Here is a 23,338-nt window from a genome sequence, read left to right as displayed (position 1 = left end):
CTTCTTGGCAGTTTACAGCTCGTTCCCCCTGTGCAGATGTGGAAGCGGTCTTCAGACGGGGCCCGCTGATCAAAGCACTCAGGCTGTCAGACAGAACACTTACCACCCCCGGGCCGCCTCTGGTCCTGTCCTGGACTTAATGCCTGACATTATTTATTTATTTCCCCACTTCACTGTTTATCAGGTGCACCGCTCCCTGCTGCGCTCAGGTCAGATCCGGAGACGGAGAAGCAGCGGTGGCCCGGGGCTCTGAGGAGGGAGGAGGAAGTCGTAGGCTGGAAATGCTGTTAACCAAATCACTGTAGGGCAGATAGGGTAGAGTGGGAGGAAATATCTATGTCAGTTCAACAGTTAATACAGCAGTTTGCAAAATAGTGACACCTAGCGACAGTTTGCATAATGTTTATATCTTTACTGTAGAAATGAACGCAGTGTTGTAAAGTCACTAAATGTGTACAAAATATGTATTAGTAGTCATTTTGAGTAACTGTATTCCAATGCAGTTATTCTTTCATGCAATTTATGCTAAACTGCACAGTATTAGTGAGAACATTAGAAAACACAGATTTTATGGTATACTTGTACTTGGTATGTAATACAGTACTCTGATAGGAATACATTCAAGTGTATTTTAATGGTGGTATCACATATTCTTTAACTGAATATCATTTTTGCTTTTACATTTTCAAAGCATTCTTTCAAACACTGACTGTACATATAATATATACGATACAGCTGTCAAAATGTGCCTCAGTTTGTTGTAAATACAGCAGTTTGCAACATATGGCTATATACATATATGGACAAAATCTGCATAAAACTAATATTACTTTAGTAAAAACTATTCTGAAACACATTTTAATCTATAATCCCACTGCAAATCAACCAACAACTGCAAACTGCCAAATATGCTTTTAAGAATTACTGCTCAGTTACAGGAGCTATATGTAGGCTTTGTACACTAATAACATGAGCGTTGTTGGCAGCAGAGCAGAGGTGATGGCAGTGCGCTCTAGCTGCTGGCCCTGGCGCTGTATCATATCACAGTGGCACATTCACAGACCGTGCACATGCCCGGCCCGCGGCACTGCCCGGAGACTGCACACCGATGTGGCCTGGCACGGCTGGCATGAATGCTCGGACCGGGTGTTGATTGAGCTCCCTTGAAGCCCCCGACGCGCGCCGTCTTTGTCTGGCAGTTGTCCCACAGTAAGAACTTGGGCCATATTCCGCCTGTCAGTGCCATGTGTTCGCTCCCCTCACAGCACAGCGGTTGATGCCACTCAAACCACCAGCATCACCGCTACCATCCCCCCTCTATCCTAACTCTCTCACATCCTGGCCTCTGGCATCTCTGCGGGCACCCGGGATCTAGCAGGTCTGCACTAATGAAGTCAAATTAATTTAATGGATGCCCGGTGCCGCCTGTGTCTGTGGCGCTTGGCAGGGGCGAGGTTTTATGGGCCGTCTCTGTCTGGCTGTGGCTCCCCAAACCCCCATGCAGAACCACAAGCTGCCATATACCTCTGCAGTGCACCAGGCCAAGTCACGGCTGTGCCAGTGCACCGGTTATGGCTGCTGTTCTTTCAGGTGCACAGAAGCAGAAGTCTAGAAAGAATCCAAATGAATACAACCAAACATACACCTTATGCTGGACCATTTCAGACAACCACAGTATGAGAAATAATGATCTGGTAATGCAAATATAAGGTTTAGATCCATAAAATTTTGGGTGTCTGTATCTCAGTTTGAGTCATGCAATGCCATAGTATGTGGGGCTCTCTAAAGTATTTTATCGATTGCCGTAAGCGTCGCTATCATTGACTAAACGTTGGCAGTCCACCTGCGTTTCATGTCGCAGTCTGTGTAAAGCTAAAAAATTCATCCATGTGAATATTAAAGTGCTTGCGTTATTTTGAGCTAAGATGAGACAGATTTAACTACTTTCACAGTTTGAAAATTAGGTAATAAATCTGTAATAATTCCATAGTTGCTGGTATAAAGTATTATGTCATATGTTTTTAAATTTTAGAGTTTTATTTTAACACTGAATATATATTTTTATGAAACAACATAACATAGCAATAAATTATGTTCCTTTCTGATTTGTTTTACAGTGCAGTCCAGTGGCAACCCTCACCCCTTCTCCCCCTGCCCCTACATCCAAAACCCCCTTGTTAACATCTAGTCCATGCTTTTACACAATAATTATTTTCTCTTCCTGTAATCTTTCCAGCCATGTACCTTTCCCTGGCTGCCCTAGATCAAAGCGCCTGGATCAGTGCACGGGGGACTGCAGTGGCTGGGGTTTTTGGCATAATTGAAGGCAGCTGGCCCCAATGTGTGCATGTTCTCCTGGGTTTCTCTGCTTTCCACATCACAAATATATTCACCCACGGAAAGTTCCTCGGCGAGCCCAAGTGACGTGCCGGCCTACAGGGCTTGAGGTCTGGCTGTTGCCCACCCGATCCACAGGCATCCCAGTGTTTAGATTGACTGGAGATGCTAGAGTGGCAAGCTAAAGAAACAGATATGCCTGCGCAGTGGGTGGGAGGTGTTCAGTTATGGTGCTCATGGTGTTTTTTATAGTCCTTCAGTCCCAATGTACAAATGTAGACACAAGTTAAGGCCAATGTATGGATATAAAACATTAAATATAATCAAATTGTTATAATTGAATGCAGACCGCTGTTGAGACACTGGGCTAAAATTCCAACACATTGTTCTAACAAGTTTTTTTTCTCAATAATTTCAAACTAATGTCCAGTTAGGATATTTAATAACTTGTGATAAAACCTCTAATAAAAGCTTTGGGTGACTTGATTAATGTAGCTGAAATGATTTTCTTATATAAAACTTGAACTGTTGAAACACAACCATGTTTAACCATATAACACCAACTCTCAATATTGTTTTCATATCCTAGTAATCAAAATTATGCAGTTAACAGATTTATTCCTGTCTCAATAAAAAAGTAACTCCTCATCTGAGTTGACATCAATTTCTATATTTATCCTAATTGCATTATGCCATTTTGTCGAGGAAGGAAAGGCGAGTCTTCTTTCATTAGAAGACTTGAGTGGAAAAGCCAAGTCTGACACAGAGCTTGAGTTTGCCAGCTTTAAACACACTCTATGTCTGTCTTGCATTTGGAGCTCACTGAAAATGTGCAAGTAATTACAGCCAAACCATGTTTATTGAATAAAACCCACTTAAGCATTATGTTTATGCACGATCAGAAACACTCACATCTCACATCCACATAAGACTGTGCCGTTTTTCCTCTTTTGCACACAACATCTGCACCCAATATGGTGTCGATTTTGCTTTTATTACTCATGTGGAAAATGTATATAGTGCTTGGATTGTTATTCAAACATGGGACATTTAAAAACAAGCTTGAGTTGGGTTGCTTTTAGGGCATCGTGGACACATACTGAAGACATTATAGGCTTGGTTTAGCGTTTTTTGTGACAGGAAAATCTAGTTAAAGCTAGTCATTGGTTGATTATATTGATATAACAGCATATCCTTTACATACACAGTTGAATTTCCCTTGCACCAGCTATAACCTACAACGTGGCGTCAAATGTTTACCTTGTGAGCTATGTTGTCTTACGCCATACAGCTAAATATATTGCATGGTCGATGTAATATGGCTCAGCTGGAGTGACAACTTGTTTGATATGGCGTGCCTTGCTTTCTGTATCACCGTATCATTGAACTGACGAGAACTCAAGCAGAAAATTGTGCAATCAAGCATTTCACCTTGGCCTCGCACAAAAAACGAAAAAAATCTCCGCCCCCAAGACAGTTGTGTCGAAAACAGTGATGGACTTGGTTGAAGGTACAGGAAAACATAGCAAACCTTCGTGTTCATTGGAGCAAACAAAAGCTGCTCCAATAACGCGCGTTGAGCATGGCTGAGTGGTGACAGTTTCTCTCACAAGGAGTTAGCAGCTAAGACAGGTATGGCAGTGTGGGTGCTATGATTTTTACTGAACAAAAGAACGCCTATTTGTTCTATTAACACTGCCTGCCAACAATAACAGCTTCACGGCGAGGAGGCACTAAGCAAGAGAAGATTACAGTCTAAATGCCATGTTTGGTTTTCACACCTTCTCTGAGCTGAGCAGTTGATGTGGCAGTTCGGCTGGCCACAACTTTTCTATTTCCATCACCAATGCCGTCATCGGTGTTTTATCCTGTAGGAAAGAGGTTGCACTGCAGGGTTTAGTAATGCAGTGGCTATGTCTCCCTGACCCCAGATGACAAGTATTGTAAATGACAAGTCTCTCCGCAGATGTCAGTTGGCTGCATCTGTTGGCTGGCCCTGAAGTCCGCCAACTCGTTCTGTCATCAAGTCGCGCCTACCCAACATGCACTGGGGCTGGTTCTTAACACTCAGTGAGTCCTATTACCCAAGACATACACTATTCCCTTTGGGCTATTGGTGGCAGTAATACAGAAAAATAAAACTGCCAAAAGTTTGATTATATTGGTAATGACAAATCCTTGAAATAGGTTGTGTCAGATGGCATTGTTGGAAGCGTTTGCTAACTGCAACAATAGAAATGTTGTTATAAACTGAATTTTTATACATTTGGTTTTGGAATCATGCTAAAGTTATCAAATGTCACGGGCTGCTATCCTCAAAAAATATTATTCAGACAACATATTTTTGTATATTTATGTTATTGAGATTTCCATCAACAGCCCATTTCATTGGGCTTGGGACAGGCACAAAAATAATATTCACATGATGCAAATAAAATTTTAAAAAGGACTATTAATTATCGGGTTTCTTGAAATGTACTACTACTGTGGCTCATTAAACTTTGACACTGCTGGCTTGTATCACGCTCACAAACAACACAACAGTCTTAAGAAGTCATTTTGGCCTTTATAGACAGATCCAAATGTGCTCCTGATCACCCCATACGTGTGCACTAAATGTACACCAGATGTGCATCTCCACAAGCCCAGCACACATGATTTGAAGCCGTCTAGAAATGAAAGCATGTTGCAAACAGCCCCATATAAATTAAAGGGATAAGTGTTTCCAGCTTTACTGTAATAGCTGCAGAGAAGGATTGTGAAACCACCTGAAGAAAATATATTACATGTTTGCATTTGGCACAACCACAAAGCAACAAGTCATCATTATTTCCCCGTAAAATGTTAATTATTTGGCTAAATCTAATAACAACCTAAATCCTTACCAGAAGGGCAAAGAAAATTGAGAGTCTCTCCTTGTTATGTGCGTGTTCTGTTTTAAGTTACTCGAAAAGAACAATGTCGACCAAAAACATGAAAACAGGAAGCTATAGACGGACGGAATAAGACAAAAGGTAGTCCGGAAAAATGACATCTCCATATTAAGGTCTGTGTTGCCGGCGTCAGTTCTAATTTGGCAGAGCCTGTGGGGAGCTGAATGCAAGCCGTCAGCTCCAGTCTCATCTCGTTCCTCCTCCATTTTGAATCAAGGCCGCCGAGTCCCAAGCTGGGGGAAAGGAATATTACTGGCAAATTGGTTTTAGATTAAAGGAGGTGGCGGGGCATTCTGCTTTCTCAGCTCTTTCCCAGGTGCACTTAATCTAATTTCATTAAAGAGATGAGGACGGATGATCACTTGTGTCGAAACATTAAGCTGCTGCGTTTTAGCCATGCATAAGAAAACGTTAAGGTTGTCAGTAAACCTGGCGGGTGGCCTGTTTGTTATTGAATATTATGGGGCTGAGCAACCAATGTAGGCCTGGCAGAGCTGCAGGGGGCAGAGAGGGAACGCACATGTGCAATCATACACATTAATATACATGAATACCTACTGTACTGAGTCCAGTGTAATACTGACAAGATGGGACTGTTAGGGTTTGCTTTTAGTTGAATCGTTGATAGATTGTACTTAATAGCAGTAAAAGGTCCATTGACTTCCTGTTCAAATCTGCAGGGCTGATTGGCATTCCTTAGTTCCTGACCATGTAAGACTTAGCTCAATTTAATGTATGCAAAATAGAAAGCTATTGACTCCCAGTGATTTGGCATGTTTTTATGTTGGATATAGTTTTTTACAGCCATATACTGAGTAGACTGGCAATGTGGGTGAAGTGTGTTGCTCAGGGGCACAAACACACCATTTTGGGTTAAAATCTCCATATTGTGTGTCATTCTGGTGAAGTTTCTAACCAAGACAGCATTTATGTATACTATCTGCAATTCATTCAGCACAGCAATTAGCCACTATCTCCTCCTCACTGGGAATTCTTGCAAAGTTGATACTGCGGTTGTAAGCTCGCTGTGTGTGCCTATAGTTGTAAAAGACATAACTCCAGTGCATCATGTGGGAGGATAGCACTGGCTGTCGAACCATTACAGATAAGCCACAGTAAAGACGCTCCGACACAGCGATATGGCATTCAGACGGCACGCGGCGGAGAGATAAGGGGGCCAGTGGAGGAATTAACGTGTCAATCAAATTCCGTGAGCCGCAATGGCAGACAAATACACCCAAGCCTTACCACGGGCTCCTGGGACCAGATGTGGTAATGGTCCTTGGAGACTCCCCGTGACACAGATACTCTCTCAGCTGTGAGTGACTGCCCGGCAAATAAGACCAAATAGAATTATCCCACTCTGGTGTCCACCGTGTCCATCTTTGTGGTTATATGAAGGCCATGGCAACACACCTTACACCTGGAGGCAAATATAAGTGGCCCATGGTAACGTTTCACAGATAATGCACTATTTGCACAGGAAGAAGGAATCTCAAGGAAACTGGAGGAGGCAGCGAGGATGGTAAAGTGGAGGTCTAATGGAGATAGGATGACACTTGAGGGGAGTGCGTGAACAAGCAGAGAAGGGATAAAGTCCACTCCATTTCTTTTCTGCCTCTCAAATGAAAGAAAATGATCATCTCGTGGTGAAGAATGTCAGATGTGTCACAGGTTGACAGGGCAGGAGTGCTTCATATATCACAGGTGCAGAGCAGGAAAGTGGGGACGTATTTACTGGATGTATAGCAATAATGTATAGTTTCGTCTTTTAAATCTCACTTAATAGCCAGGTTGAGCCTTCAATTTATTGTGCAATTGTCCAGTATAATGGCAGCATTATGGTTCAAGGTTAGACAAAGGACAGAGAATCATGGACAGTGTTTAAATACAAAATAAGTTCCATAATTTACACATACAGTATAAGCCGTAATATAATGATGTCTATTATTACATACAATGACTTACATTTGTATTGCATTTTACAGGCTAGTTGTGATTGGCATAGATAAGTGGAATATATCGTAGCAAGGTGAGAGAAGTGTCTTGCCAAGGGACACAACAACAATATTAACTGATAAGAACAGGATTCAAACCGCCAATAAATGAGCACGCTAACCACCAAGCAACTGCCAATAAAGTTATGTCTACCTACCCAGTTGGTTTATCATTTCTAAAACTAAAATCCAAATTTACCCACTGACAGCTGTCTGGGAGATGACCTGCAGTCTCCAATGTATTCAGTTGTGACAGGCAGCGGAAACACATCAGCGGATGCTATCTCATGCATTGCTTTGATGGTTTCCCCATTCTGAAGAGACTTTTCTGATGGAGCCTCGTGTCACTTTTACTCACAGACAGAGGGGCTGATTGCACCCTGGGGCCACACCTGGAAACAATATTCTAATTACATTAATCTGTAAAATCCCAGCGACGTGGCGTTCAGGTGCCGCTAATCTGATGTGAAAGCAGCCTTTGTTACAGGGAGGATACAGGAGGAGCAGCACCTGTTTGGGCACAAATGTTGCTCAAAATTATGGCTGTCTAGTTATCCAGAGCCGGCAATTACAAATGACAGTTAGTCTCTTTTGCCCCGCATAGCACCATTTTACAATGCTTTTCTTTGCCAATTTTAATGATGACCTGTCAGAGCCTTTCTTCAAAGCAATATCATCAACAATTTGATACAGATAATTTAGAGCAGTCATCACCTTGGTTATGGAAATTATTCGTGAAAATAAATGGGCATTGCTTCACAAGGAGTTTCAACTTGTTACTCTGAGGTTTTTAACCCATATACACATAATATTACGTACCACATGCACACCGCATTTAGCACGTGTATAACTTGTGGCCAGTTCACCTTCCGCATTGGATTTTAACATCACACCACAACTTGCCTCTTGTCAACCACGATCAGCTACATATACACACAATGGCAACATATATCAAAACCTAAATGCAAGGAGCCCATACTACTCCAAAACTACCATACAACCCACTATATTTATCACATCTGCTTGTTATTTTTCTTTGACATCTTCTGTTGCATTGGGTGTCACAGCATGAAACCTTCATATATCCAATGTCAACATTTGTGACACAAAATGAAAGTGTTGCGTTACAATTGAGCAGGAAGAACCCTCCATCCCCCCCCTCCCTCCCTCCCGCCTCGACCCCCCACCGCGAGGCACATCCACCGTATGGAGACTGACAGCCCTTGCTACGTCTCTCCATCGTGTCAACTAGCTCGCGCCCTCAGTTCCTCCTCGCTTCAATGAAGAGATAAAAGCCTATTGACTTGCCGGGCTACAGTTAATGCAAATTGGGCCCCGCTATCAATGTATTATTTATGGGGTAGAGCTGCCGACGTTTTCCACAGAACTGGGAGCTAGGCTTACAGGAGATTAGGCATGCTATCTCATTCATTTAGCGCCGAGTAATTGCTAAAGCATGGAGGAATTAGGATGCTCCAGGTCCCCCCAAGGCGCTTCATCTTGTAACCAGGTGGCTGCCGTCGGCCAACCATCTTCACGTGTGAGATAAATAAGGTACAAAGAAGTGAGACCCAAGGCATGGTGGTATAGTCAGGATGTATAATTTATGTAATATTCACTTAATAGCATCGGAAACTGCTGCGGAGCTGATTACAGACAGACTTGTTTATCCATCCAACTCCCTCGAGACATTCTGTTTATATTTCATGTTGTTACCATTTGTCGTTAAGAGTAAGCAAAATCATCTGAAGTCCTGGGTAAAATAACAAACACATTTAATAAAAAGAGCATTGAAATGTGTTATTTTTGGTATGTTTTGGTCAATGCAGGATACAAGGATGGAAGTAGTAAAGTTCCAGATATTTCAACATATGTAAATTATGATTCCAATAGAAGTAAAAGAAAAATACTATTATTATTATCATTCATGATCGTGTATAGCATTACTGTCTTCTTCCAATGTGGATTTCGCCAGAGGCAGCAACAGAGCTATAACTACTGTAAAGATTAATGCATGTTGTTTTTATGTGAATAAGCACCAGTACATGCTGGTCATCCCACATTATGGCTATAGGTCTCTAAACACCGGAGGAGCTGGAGGAAGTGTCTGGGGTGTGGGAAGTCTGGCAGTCCCTGCTTAGACTGCTGCCCCCGCAACCCGGCCCCGGATAAGCGGAAGAAAATGGATGGCTGGATCTCTAAATAGCTCTGTAATAATTAACATATTTACAAGAAAAAACAATATCCCATAAACAACTTCAACTCAATTGTAAGGGCATTTTTCTAAACAATGCAACTCTCAACTGTTGTCAAACCAGTGCAGTTTATAACTTCCTCCAGTTTTAGACTTCTTTTTTCCTTGAGAGCTCAGATTTGTTATGCCTCATCCCTTTGACTTGCACATGGCAGGTGAACAAACCCAAACACCAAAAGCAGCCTTACCTTGTCGTCAATGTCAGTCTCGCTGTCACACTGCAAGAGAAAAAGAGACACAGGAAATATAAGGAATTATTCATTTGTGCCCCCCTGCTAGCAGCTCATAATCAGTGCAGATGTTATTTTTGTATGCACCCTCATTCACTGACAGCTTTCTTCAGCGCAAAACCGCATAAGGATGAAGAGGGGAAGGAAACTGTGGCAATGCGTGAGTGAGTGAGAGAGAGTTTGTTTCAAAAGCAAAGTATTGTAGGGTTTTCAGTCTGCGATTCAATGTTGCAAATTTACAAAAGATGAAGAAGTGAATGCTACATGCTGGCTGCCTTGTATTATAAATGTTCAATGATGGCTTGTCGTTTAGCCTTTTAAGAGTGCTCGGAGACTGGGTGATAGTATCTCAAGGACACAGGGAGCTGGTGAATAGCTTTTAAGTGTGGTATTTCTGACAAGCAGCACTTTAATTTGTCAGACAGAGTAACGGCATAACACAAGAGCAGTATTCTCAAAAGCAACCAAAGGCCAAATTGTCTGCTATTGAAGGAAAAAATGAATTGGATTTTCTTAGTTAGTTATTATGAGTCGTTTTTCCCATTAACGCTCGTACTGATCAGGCAGTGGCATTACTGTTACAGACCAAGAGGTTAAGAACAGTGAAAATAGTTAGCACAACGGCCATTGATTTATTCATGCTAACAGGTAGAAAGGATGTTACTATAAATGCAAAAATGAAAGAAATATACAAATTTACGGTAAAATGTCTGTGTAATCCCTCAGTCATCCAAGTAGGGCCCATAGCAACCTTCTTTTGTTTAGTTTTCTGGAATAAACACATGGAATATAAAATGAATAATGACTTTTAGCTGTATGAATTGTCAAAAGCTAAATGTTAAAAAGTCTGTGCTATATGAGCTAATCTTTGCACATAGATTAATATAATTCAATCCTTTTCTAGGTATTTTGCAATCAATTTATATGGTTTTGCAGATCATAGTTGGCCTCCTGCATGCCCACACAGCCCACTAATACTTGAAGCTAGATCTCGTAAGATTATATTCCTAAAATTCTTCTAAGGTGCAGTGTTACACAGAGCTTTCAGTTATAGGACGCTTAAGAATTGTGCAATCAAAAGCAGTGGCGTTCCTGTCTATCCAACTGAACCTCCCAGCAGGATGCACGAGGGTGGGAGTAACTCAAGCGAAGAGCCGCAAAGACAGAGGAAGAGGCCCCCGGTGAAAAAAAACTGCTTCCAATCTGTCAATTAAGTCCCTGTGGCACCATTTTTAAGTGGACTCTCTTTATTTACTTTGACTCCCTCTTTGAGCCGCACACAAAGACGAGGCATCCAGGTCAATGGAGCCACAGCAGTCCTTTGTCAAAGAGTGCGGTGGGTCCAAATGTGTAATTAAGTAACGAGAGTAATCAGTGTACAGGGCTCAGCAGCCAGGATCAGAGAGAGGAAAAGGAGGGAGGGGGTTCCAAGTTACTTCTGTGTAAAGACATGGGATACAGCATGAGCACTAAATAAGTATCTGGTTTACTGTGTGATTGTAATTAAAAGTACTATTTCCAATGTTTATGAGAATATTGTGCCAATGCTTTAAGTTAAATTCAAACTTTTACTCTGAGATATTGTACAATGTTCCTTTATTTGCGTCTATGGAATCTAGAAAATACAGCATAGATGTTTAAGGTGCATTATGCAACTTTTCTAATGGTTGTTTTTTCTCCACATGGGATGTAACTGCTCTGAATACCATGTTCCACAGTATGGCATAAAAACCTAACTATCTCCATGAAGAAAAACAAGAGCAGCCACCAGTAATCCACCAGGCTAAGTTATAGGCCATTTGTGGACAGGCAAGCAAGAATGGATGCAGATTTTCACTATAGGCCTAGTATCAGTATCATCGGAAACCTAAAATCAAACTATGTTGTTGCTGTATAGTAGTATAGTATTAATATACAGTTAGATCCTTTTATGCCTAGCACTATGCAGCTTTTTCGATGGGAGGCACATTTCCATGCATCATGCTGTCTGCTCTCTGAGAAAATGTTCGCAAACCCTAATTTAGGGGCTTGGGCTTGTCAAAAGACCTTCATTACAGACTGCTGGGCATTAAGACAGAAAGTGGCTTATGCTTACTGTCAATCAATTCCCCATTCAACTTGGGAATTCTGGACAAATTAATTGTTAGTCATTTCTATGCAGCTTGTTAGGACCGCATCACAACCTGTAATCATCACCATTTGTTCCCTCGCCACTCATTTTATCTACAAGGAAACACATTCAAACCCCAGTCCCGAGGGATGCGAAAATTACAAAAAAGGGAAAATTGATCCAGTCTGCACCTTCACCCAGCCTCAAGGCGACGAACGAAAACATATTTTTAGCATGCAGTTGGTCAGACCATCTCCCAGTAGCTGCAAACTCTCCTCTACTGGTTTAAACTCGGGGTGATTGAGAACCAACTATCTATTCCCAGGTTGCATGTTTGGCCTTGTTGTTGGAGAAGTAGCCATGACACCAGAGATGAGGCCTCACAAGCCCGGAGCTGGCGAGAAGGAAAAATAATATTACAAGAGCACAGCATGGGGCTTATCCTTTTACAAGAAGCATAGCACTGCAGTAGAGTGTGAAGACGAATACTGGCTGTAGCTCAGACAGAGATCCACCGCGACACAGCACAGCGGGGAAGGCAGAGGCATGAGGGGGAACTGAAAAGCAGTGGGAGTGCGATCATTGAGAAGACAAGATGGATGCAGGGAATCAAAGTCTAATTTTAGTAACATGCAATTGTATTCTTGGTTTTGTTTAAGGAGATGTTAGCATCGTGTCAAGTTTTGGGAGTTTTAAGGCACTACTTAATTAGTTTATGACCCTTTTACAGTGATTTACTACAATTGCAGATACTAACTAGCCTATGACGTTTTGAAGTTCAGATTCTGAGTTATTTTGTGAATTTCTTACATTGCTTCAACCTTCTATGATACTATTAGACTAGGGCTGTCAAAAAAGGTACCTTGTTTCTAATCGCTAAAAAATACAGTCATAGTACAAATTTCGAAAATCTATGCGTGGAGTATTATTATGGTATTTAAATAGTTATTGGTCCTTTTCTTTAGACGATTTGAAATAGTAGTATCATGACAACAGTATCATAGACTAAAAAATCTTGAAATCTAAGATATTTTTGCTATACTAAACGTGACTAAAGTATCAGATTGGAGGAATAAGTTGTTGAGAGTTACATGGAAATGCACTAAGGGGACATCAGTGTGTGCAGCTACTATCAGAATATCAAATGGTGAAAACGTAAAAACCACCACTCTGAGCACAAAGCTCCCTAAACAGCAGGTTTGGTGGTCAGCTGGGACGTTGTTAAAATCGGAGAGAAATGCTGCTCGCTAAGTTGCTTGACAGTTGCTGAGCCCCCAGTGGTTCCCGTCTCTCATACGTCCATGCTCGCTTCCACACGAGCCCCCTGAAATACGGGGGAAAAAAAATCTGGCTAAGTCTTCAGAGGCAGAGAGCAAGCAGCAACATCTGCACCTGGCAACTGGAAGCATCCAAAGGTACCAAGGGAGCGACCCAGGCCCTCCCACCTCTCCCGCTCTCTGCCAGCACATCAGACGGATGCGTTTGACATTTACACAGCTTTCAACACTTCAGAGGCGCTAGATTTATTCTGCCAGAAACCCTGTCTGGAGCCATGCCTCGACCTCGAGCGAGCCCCCATGACAACCTCGCAGCTTAGCCCTAAAACAAGCCACGAGTAAGGAGAGGGAAAGGAGGAGAAGACTGGTCAATACTCCTGGACAGTTTCTAATAGACGTGTAATGGAAAGACAATAGGAGCGCATTAAAATGATTGGCCAAATGCATCACATAGTTCCACTCAGTCACACTCCGAAGACGATCTGCCATGATTCTGCCCATGAGAAAATGCTGGCATTGTGTCAGCGTCTGAATACTGAATAGATGCGTCACAGCTTATAATTTAGCTGTTTTACATTTTTGTTTTTTGTATAAAATGGCATATCCAATGAAAACAAAATAACATTGGTTAATAAACTTCATTCTATTCATCTTGATGGGTTGTCACTGGAAATCAACTAACCAGATTTCTATCGAGATGCACCATTTATCTCGGCTTGAGACAGGTGCAAAGAGTACACTGGCTTTCTAGATTAATTCAGACAAAACTAAACACACATAACTGAAAGGTGTCAACAAGGTGGATAAGGTGCTTCTAGGAACTGATGTCCGGAGAAATCTGAAAGGTCAATCGCTTAACCTGACATTTAGTTCAAGTGGATAAATGTGTCAAACTAACAATACAGCAATTCTGGCATCCTGACAGCGTTGTAAAAATAGCTTCAATTTAGAGGCCATCTTTGGTGGAACATACACAGAAATCGCCCTGATTGTATGGAGGAGAAAAGTGACAAAGCCCGATCTCCTGGAGTGAGAGCACACAGAGAGGGTAATGGGCCATTTAGATAGTCCAGGACCAAAGCAGAATCTGATACTGCTGGAACAACACCAATTTCCTCCTGCAATTTCCCTCCCATGGATGCTGGGATGAGGTCTGAGGATGCTGGCGTGGTGGGGACATGAAAGCACAGGTTGGGGTCCACTTGGGGACCTCCTGCCAAGACATCAGCGGGAGATCTGTCTCTATGCTCGGGGTGAGGCCTTACTTCAACCTCCCTTACATCATTTATCTACTGGATGTTTTTACGTTTTCTAACATAAAGTGCCACTAAGAATAATGAGGCATGACAAGGTTGACTAGGTGTTGTGCTGGAATATCATTTTGGTTTGACATTTCAATGGTGATATGTGGCTAGAACCTTTCACAACAATGACAGGCTTGTCAATGCTATATCGCACTCAGATTATTAGGTCATCAAGCACCCACTGGTCAGCGGGAGCTAGCTGCAAAATTGGTAACTAAAAATTGTGAGAATACATTAGAGTCTGGTCAAGCAATGAAAATGTAAAAGAAGTATCCAAAAGTTCCTTAGTAGGTTAAAAGGTTATACAGTGTGTACTTCTCTTTAGCTGTTATCACTGTGGATGTAGTTTCAACTATTAACTAACATTCCTCATCCTCAAACATACAAGTGCACTGTGTTTAACTTGTACCTGCAGCAAAAGAAAACAAGTGATTGCTCTTGACCCCTCTGGCTGTATCTAAAAGCACCAGCGAGCAAAGTCATTTGATCACAGGATCAAATCTATAGAGCCATTTGACCTCTGACCTCACCAGCAAGCAGCAAGGGAAGTCAGCTGATTACCGCGGGTCAGGCTAGGAGCTCTGGATTAGGAAAGTATTGATCCAGCTGAAGATGTAGGCTCTGGAGGGAATGAGATTGAGAGAAAAAGCTCTGCCGGCTAGAAATAATATCGACCAGCAGAAGAGGCAGACAGGCTTCACGTAAAAGCATATTTGAGCCGGAGACCTCTGAGTTGGCTGTGTAAACACAGAGATGGCTTCTCTTACAGAGGCCCAGTGAAAGAGGACCGAGGGAGAGTGAGGGTACAGCAGAACTGAAGCAGACAAGCTCTTTGCATTAGCCAGACACACAGGGCTCTGGCTCCGAGCTGACACACTTAAAGGAAGAGCCAGAGGGGGCCATGTAAATCAAGCCTGGCTGAGGAAAGATATAGTTCTACCCTGAGGCCAAACGAAGCAGACTTTTACATTACCCTGAGTCCATGTAAACAGCAGTGAGACCTGGCAGCGCTCTGCTTCACTTCCATGCAAAGTATGTGGTCGGGCTGAGAAGGGAGGGGGCGGAGGCCAGCACAGACAGATTGATGGTGATAGTGCTATGGGGTAAGAGCTGCTCCTGCTTTCTTCAGTAAATTAAAGGGCCGCCTTGTCCTTTCCAACAAGAAATCCCTCAACCTTTGCTTTCAGCACTCACTGGGGGCCTGACAGAGCGCTGGGCTGCTGCTGTGATGCTCAGAGTGCTTCAGCCAGTGAAAAACAGACAGTAATGGCAGATGTACGAGGGAACAGGGAGCATTTCTTCAGCTGCAGAGAAAGTGCCAGGAACCTGAAGGGACGGGGAATACACAACTGTGTTATGAATATAGTCATAGAAGAAAAATGAGGACATTCTGAAGGTAAAGGGGGAAAACACTGATTTATGTTTTTTGTACTTCATCTTTTATAAGGCTCCCTTTGGCTTTTCTTGTCTCTGCTGACCATGTGACTGTGCTATCTCGCCTCTGAATTTGAAAACACATCCAGAGAAAACCCTTAGCACCTCCTGTGTTTTGACATGGCCCCGGGCCCGCTGCTGCTGAGCTGTAGCGCACACACTGGGCATTGGAAATTTAAGTCAGGCGTAGGAGAAATTAGGCGAGGAGGCACGGAAATGGGATGTTGACTTGAACTGGCCCCGGGGGCAGCTGAGAGTCTCCCTGTGCAGCTCCGCTGGCTGCCTGACAGTTTGATGGAGCGAGTGGAGGCTTCCCCGCGGCCCCAGTGCCGTCGCTAACACTGATGTAGCTCAGTGAGGAACAGATTGAGCCTCCAGGCAGAGCTCTGTACTACTCCCCTCCTCTCTCATTCGCTCTCAGTGCTGCTACTACCAGCTCTTCCTCTCTAATCCTGTCAGGCCGCACAGATATGCACACAAGCACTGTAGCATGTAGCGTACACAAACCACTGTATCACACTTTACATTTGTGGAAACACAAATCTTGGCTCATGTCTCTGACTGGTCCCTGCATCAGTAATGTGATGAGCAGTGCAGATGCTGTTTACTGGACTCTGGCTGACAGGGGGCAGAGTGGGAGGTAGGGATGAAATGAGAGCAGAAGAAGGTAGAGTCCGGGGCTGGCAGGCCACAGCCTAATGAAAAGAATCTGGCGCAACCCACTGTGTGCTGGTCATGAGAAGCATGTGCCGCCGGGGGCTCTCCTGCTAATTTCAGGGGGCAGCCAAGCGTTTCACGCTTGACTTGTCATTGGGCCAGAGGGGGCATTCACAGTGGGTGACAGCAATTGGGAGAGAGCGGGAGGGGCTTTTTGGAGGAGTGACGAGAGAGGCTGAGCCCCCCTCCCCCCTCCATACGCTCTGTTCCCTCTGCCATGATCAAACGTTATTGTAGGCAACAGCATTACAAATGGGTGTCCTGTGGCAAAGGCTGGGATGATTGTAGCTCTCTCTCTGCTGCATTCTCTCCTCAGGTGGCTGTGAGCACACTCCACTGCTGTAGAGTTAACAAGACAGAGAGAGGAATCAGAAATAGACCACTCTGTCACTACCCTAAATAATGGAGTTATTTTATGTAACATCTAACAGGCTTCACTAAATTATGACCTGCTTCAGTCACAGACATGTCCTTGGTGTTTAAAGTAGATTTTATTGGCAAGCCCTTTGGAGGTGAAACTGATGGACACATTGGTAATCAGAAGAATCGACTGCCCTAAGGATTCGGTGTGCCCTTGGGAATTATCTCTGAACTCGGTGAGATAAAATGGCTACAAAGTCAGTAAAAATCATTAGAGTATTAAGAACGGAGGAGGACGAGGTTGGGCCGATATGGTAATAGCCTTGGCTCTTAAGGCTCCTGAACTGTGCTTTAAGCCAGAACAAGTTGATCGGCAGGCAGTTATTGCAGACTATGTACTCAAGTTCATGACTGACAGTAAAAAAGTGGTTTCAGTGAGATAATTACAATAATTAAAGTTTTCCCCATGTCTTGAAAAACATATGGCAACCGTTGAAGAGAGCTTGAGAGGTTGGACGTGTTGAGAAGGAAGTGTGGTTCTATAACTCTGCGAGAAAAGTATTTTATGAAGCAAGCTGACAAAATCAGAGACATGAGAAAAGTGTGTGAAAACAGAGAGTGGAGAAGCAGAGAAGAGTACAGGAGGCATCTTCAGGGCTGTGAATAATTTAGGAGGGCACTGGGGAGACGAGACAAAGATGAACACAAAACACTGGCAGCATTTGACCTCGAGCTGCCACTACATCAGTGCACACATCACAGACAACTCCGTGTTCTCTCCCTTCTCCCTCCTCTCTCTTCTGCTCTTCATCTGCCTCCCTCTGTGTCAGCCCGGAAACAGCTGTATGCAAGTCTTGTTTCACCTCACAGTCTATGAAACTCAACAGAATAGCTGACAACTCAGTTCGCCCATGCAGGAGCCGTATCTTGCTCCCTACACGGGGTAAGATCAGAGCAGTCAGAGGAGCCTTGAACAAAATAGAGACAGGATGTGAACTTGAGCACAGTCCACCTGTCTGTCCATCCCTGTTTCAGGCAGCCAGCAAATTAGCAAGGAAAGAAAAGAACATGCCAATGATATAGGACATGCTTAATCAATCTATGGGCTACTCTTGGGCCTATATTACACTATACTCTGATCTGTTACGATGTTGTTTCGTCATCAAAAACATATCTGGAGTTTTGTTAGTTCTTGTTATTCACACGCAAACCCTGCATATTTAGGATGAGTTCTCTCAAGAGGAAAACACTCATGTCATGTGATAATACAGAAGGTGCTCCACTGTCTTTTTTTTAAAACTCCATACACCTTCACTTGAATAATTTGGGTGATTTCAGCCCTGGAATTCCCTATCTCTAGTTAAATGTAAAAAGGTAGCTGTTAACTAGAAAACTACCATTACATGACATCACAAGGTGGAACAGGGTATTTTGAGCTTTGGAGGTGGAGACAGACTAAAAATAAAAGATTACTCATACATATGTAAATGAAACAAATGATGAGATAACATTATAACATGGTTTAAAGCTCACAAGAATCGATTTTCGAGTAATATAGGACCTTTAACTGTATGCTACATGATTGTTTACAATGTTTTTTTTCAGTAATTACAAATGGACTTGAATAAATGCAAAATATACATTTAATGGCATACTGTGGAATTCTTGGCAAAACAATATAATGAAGACAGGCAGGTTAATTATAATACTGTTACTAGTTAATTTTAAACCATTTGCAATAGTCCAAAGTTATTCTTAATTTTCCTAATGTCTTGCTTTTAACGGATATTTGCACCGTGCAAGACAAATGTAACTTTACCACATGAGAAAAATAGTGTACAGCAACCACTAAACACTTATGTTGTCAACTTCAATCTCAAAGTCAGTTATTCTGATTTCTTGCCAATATAATAATTACACTGACACAAATGGACTTGTAGAATAAATAAAGTGACATATCCAGCTCTGGCCCTGACACCTCTGGGCGCCCGTGCAGAAGGTACCGTGGCCGGATGCAGTAAATAACAGGTGTACCATCATTAGGCACGCAAGAGGTTAAATACAGCCAGTTCATGAATCGCCTTCACCAGCTAAACTGTTGGTGGTGGAGTGTAATGTGTGGACATGGGGCAGCAAGCGCAACCCAGAAATAGCAATAAGTAGGGGGGATTTATTACTGCAATTAAGGACACACACATTAAAAAAGGAACCTTGAAAAAGTCTTAAAACATGCAAACAAGCCAACTTCTATTTTAGTTCTCCCACTTCTCTCCCCTCTGCTCCTTCCACTCCCACTGTCTCCTGCTCAGCCTCCATGGCGGATATTAATGGGACATCCCTTGTTTGTAAATGTGCCAAGTTGTGTGCACCACTGCGGGCTGTCTATTATAGCAAGCCTCTGGGGCAGCTTATCCATATGGCGCCGCATATGGCACTCAGCAGCATCAATTAATGTTGTTATAATACTGATTTTTATGAGCTGGGGTTTTTGCTCCCCTCCCCACTCGGTGCAATAGATGCCTACAGCACGGAGGAGCTTTGAACTGTCAACAACAAACAACTAACAAGCAGGAGAGCTTGCAGAAAGTTTTTTGTTTCCTTGAGATCTTGCTGTTCTGACATGACGGGACTCAAATAACTTCAACGTTACTTTGAGCTACAGAGAATTTTCACAGCATTATTTCAATACATTTGCCAGTAAAGTGCGATATAACATGAGAGAAATGCAGGTGAAAACTAGAGCGACAATTACTCTAGAAAGCATTACATATTCAGAGTTTAATGGGGCGCGGAGACCACATCTTGTTGTTTTGGTCAGATTAAGCCAGCATCATTGGCTATTTAATGTGGCAAATTAGGTGTGTTTATGCACAAAGTAATAGGCAGATGGGAGCGAGAAGTAAACTCAAGGAGCTCTTTTGTTCCCTGGTATCTTTGGTGGATGATCTGACAGAGAAAGGAACAAGAGAAAAAAAACAAAAAAACTTAAAAGCCCGAAGTCACACTAGTCTCGTCATTGATGCTACAATTAGAGACTAGATCATTCAAGCTTTTCAGTAGGGAACATCTCTCCACTACTCTATGGAACTCCTTGGTTTGCACTCAGAAGCATTGGTTTTAAAACGTTTCGGATGGCTAATCACTCCCACGATGAAAGGGTCCCAGCATGTTCGTTTGTCTCTATGCGGGGTGCTTCCCTTGCCGTTACCCGCTCTCTGATTCCGATTGTTTTTGTTCGTTTCTCGAGCGGCAGGCGGGTGAGGCGAGCTGGCAGACAAGCACGGGTGTTTGAAGGTGCAGTCAGAACCGGAGAGCAGGCCTGATGCTTTGTAGTGATATTTCCAGCAGCACAATCTCATTACTTTTTGACGTGGGAGATGCGTGCAGAGGTGGATTGTCATTTCACGCTGTTGAAAGTTCTGTGAGGCAAAGGAGACGGGAATGGAACTTCAATGACCTGCATGCCTCGGGCTCATCAAGTCTGAATATATTAAACTGAGAGCATCCTTGGATGTGCCTATAAAGTTAACCTCCGCACTTAAGGAGGTATCTGTTTATCTGGAAATTATAATGATCATGAAACTCAACATTAAGAGTTTATCCATTTAGATGGCAGGCTAAGTAAACAGGTCCTTTGTGGCTGAAGATAAAAAGGCATACACCCAAAGCTTCCGACAGCGACTGAGCCCTGGACACTTTCACATGGGAGATCAGTAGCAGCTCCTTCCAAAGGGGAAAAAAGGGTGTCCCCCGAAGTCAATTTCACACGGAGTTCTTTGAATGGAGAGAAAACTTTGTGGCTGCCAGAAACTGATTGAAGCGCATGGTTACCGGGCAAACTCCAGCTTGTTGCTGTGGCGACTGTCCCAAAGTGCTTCCTGGGTAATTTTCGAGGTCACTGGTTTGTGCACGCCTATGTGGTGCAGATGGGCCCACCCTCATTCATGGCCCAGGAGGAGTGCTTTCATTAGCTCCACTGAATAGCTGCATTCATCCCCTTCACCTCAATTGGTCACGCTGCGTCTCCACAGAGGGCCCGGGACAAACTTTTCTCTCTTTGCCCTCCGTGATCTGCCACGCACCACCCACCTTCGTCATGCTTCACTTTTGTTTGGGACCATGCTCAGGCCCCAGGATCATCTCAAAACCACCGTAGAGCCACAGATGAAATCTACTGACACAACTCAGTTTGTTTAGTGCTATAAACTTAAAAGCCAGTGCATGACATCAAACCACAGCAAATTATTCGGTAAGTTACTGCTGAAAAACTGATTTCATGTTATGCTATTTTCATGAAGTGCAGATAATTCTGGCTGTCCAGTTTTATGTTCAGCTCAAAGGAATGCCTCTAGTGAAAGTTGGAGCTCAACCTTAAGTTACCTCTGTGTCCCAAGAGATATCTGAACAACTGCAGTGCTTAACTATAGAGGTGGCTTCTCTCCTCTGCTGATTTTGGCCCTCAAGTCCTGTGCCTGGCCTAGTGAGAAGTGACTAATTGTCTTGAGTAGTTAGTGTGCGAGCTAGGATCCACTCCAGCTGATGACAGGGTGCACAATAATTCAGCTCCTATCTTCCTTCCCCCCTCTCTCTCTTTTTACGTCTTTCAGCAGATTTAGCCCCTCTGCTTCTCAAGCTACTGAGCTGTAAAATTGAGTGGACTGCAGACAGGATACAGAATGAGACCTGGCAATGTGGACGCACTAACCTTGAGGAGGGCCACTGCTGCTGGCTGCACCTAAAGAGAAAGAGACAGAACGACAGTCAAATTGGGATACACACATTTTAAATTATGATGAACCAGAGAGAAAATTAGTTACACATCTGGAGGATTGAATCATAAAAAAACAGATAACTTATTTATGTATTTAACACAATGCTGACAAAGTTGCATACATGCACAATATAAAAAGACTAACAGTTAACAGCTTTTAATACTTTAATACCACTTTTCAAAGTGGTATTAAATATGCTGCATGCATCAATAAAAAGTGAAAACAATTGTCTATGAAAAGATACATCTCTTTTAATAGAATATCACCTAAATGACCCCAGAGTGTGTTTCTAAGCAGTTATAGCAATTTAAATAAATTCATATTGTATAGCTAACGTTGGAGCAAATGTGAACCATCAGTTACTATGAATCCCACATAGTGCCGCTGCAGATGTGAACAAATGGAGCCTCAGTCCCTTACACATGATATTAGTGCATGAGCTGCTCTCTCCACGAGAGATTAAGCAGGTTTGTACTCTCCCAGGCGGCCAGCTCCCCCCTCCAGGGTGCTGCACTATCATTTGCAGGAAAATTACTTCAGTAATGAAGAATCCAGGCCCATAAATCCTTGTGGCCTCACCTTGCTTTGCTGCCCAAGTCTTGCTGAACAGCTAGTAAAAATTCCCTTTAAAAAATTCATAGTGCAATTTTGCTCAAATCCCTCCCAGCAAGCACAATTATGGAACTTTCATCTCAATTGATTTATGTCCTGGGTTAAAAGAAGGCTGGCTGTTGGGTGGGGGGCCGTTAAAGGGGAGGTAAAAACAAGTGGTAAATCATTGTTTTTAAACAGAAGGCAAGAGGGCTTTTGTCACTTTGACTGCTGGTGTGTTGCAGTGCAGTCGACGGAGCGGTGCCGACATAAAGGGAGGAGGAAGAGGAGCGTCTGACGTGAACAGGCACAAAGGAGGAGGAGATGCTGCTGATGGAGGCCAAAGACGTTCTTCCACTTGATTAATAACACTAATCAAATGATACAGTGTTCCACTGTGCCCTGAAATCTGGGGCCATAATGTCCTCTAATGGCGAGGTTCATGGAGCTAAACTTCAGAGGGAAAACACGCTGCTGACGGCTGCACGCCTTAATGAAGGCAGTAAAACATCCATTTCCACAAGCCATGAAATGAAAGGCAAGATTGTAGATGTACACCCAGTGGCTCCCCCACCGCACAAGAAAGAAAGGCTGTTAACACAAAAGACAGTGTGGGAGAGAGAGAGAGAGAGAGAGAGAGAGATGCAAGACCTTAAAGAGAGAATAATGCAAGAGAAGAGATTTAAAGGGCAGGCACGCCAACAGCCAGGGATATAAAAGAACAGAGCATGATGAAGTGAGGATGCAAAGACAGATTGGAAGATTCTCCTTGTGCCTTTTTCTCATCTGCAATAGACACAACCTGTGTCCTCTGTTTATGGATGAGCCAAGCACTTTCACAATGTCTGTTCTACTCAGAGACACTGACAGCAGACACCATTCATCACCATTTAGCCGCTGATGCACCTAACCACAGCATCGAGCCCTCATCAATCTCCATATCTCTACATTACAGCCGTGCCTCCTTTCATATAACAATGCACTCGCTTGATGTGTCCATCCATCTCTCTATCCATAATGCA

General features: G+C 43.1%; 1 protein-coding gene across 1 annotated transcript in view; it reads right to left on the bottom strand.

Moving 5' to 3' along the window:
- The window catches only part of fbrsl1 (fibrosin-like 1), a 352,410-nt gene that overhangs the window by 127,849 nt on the left and 201,223 nt on the right, over window positions 1-23,338 (bottom strand). The window contains exon 5 of the mRNA XM_055223996.1: window positions 21,659-21,688. Within this exon, the coding sequence (XP_055079971.1) occupies window positions 21,659-21,688 (30 nt within the window). The remainder of the gene's footprint in view (window positions 1-21,658; window positions 21,689-23,338) is intronic.

The sequence above is a fragment of the Periophthalmus magnuspinnatus genome, chromosome 9 (genome assembly GCF_009829125.3).
Source record: "Periophthalmus magnuspinnatus isolate fPerMag1 chromosome 9, fPerMag1.2.pri, whole genome shotgun sequence".
NCBI classification, from domain to species: domain Eukaryota; kingdom Metazoa; phylum Chordata; class Actinopteri; order Gobiiformes; family Gobiidae; genus Periophthalmus; species Periophthalmus magnuspinnatus.
Note: the sequence above shows the minus strand (reverse complement) of the source record. Positions and strands in the feature narration are given on the sequence as shown.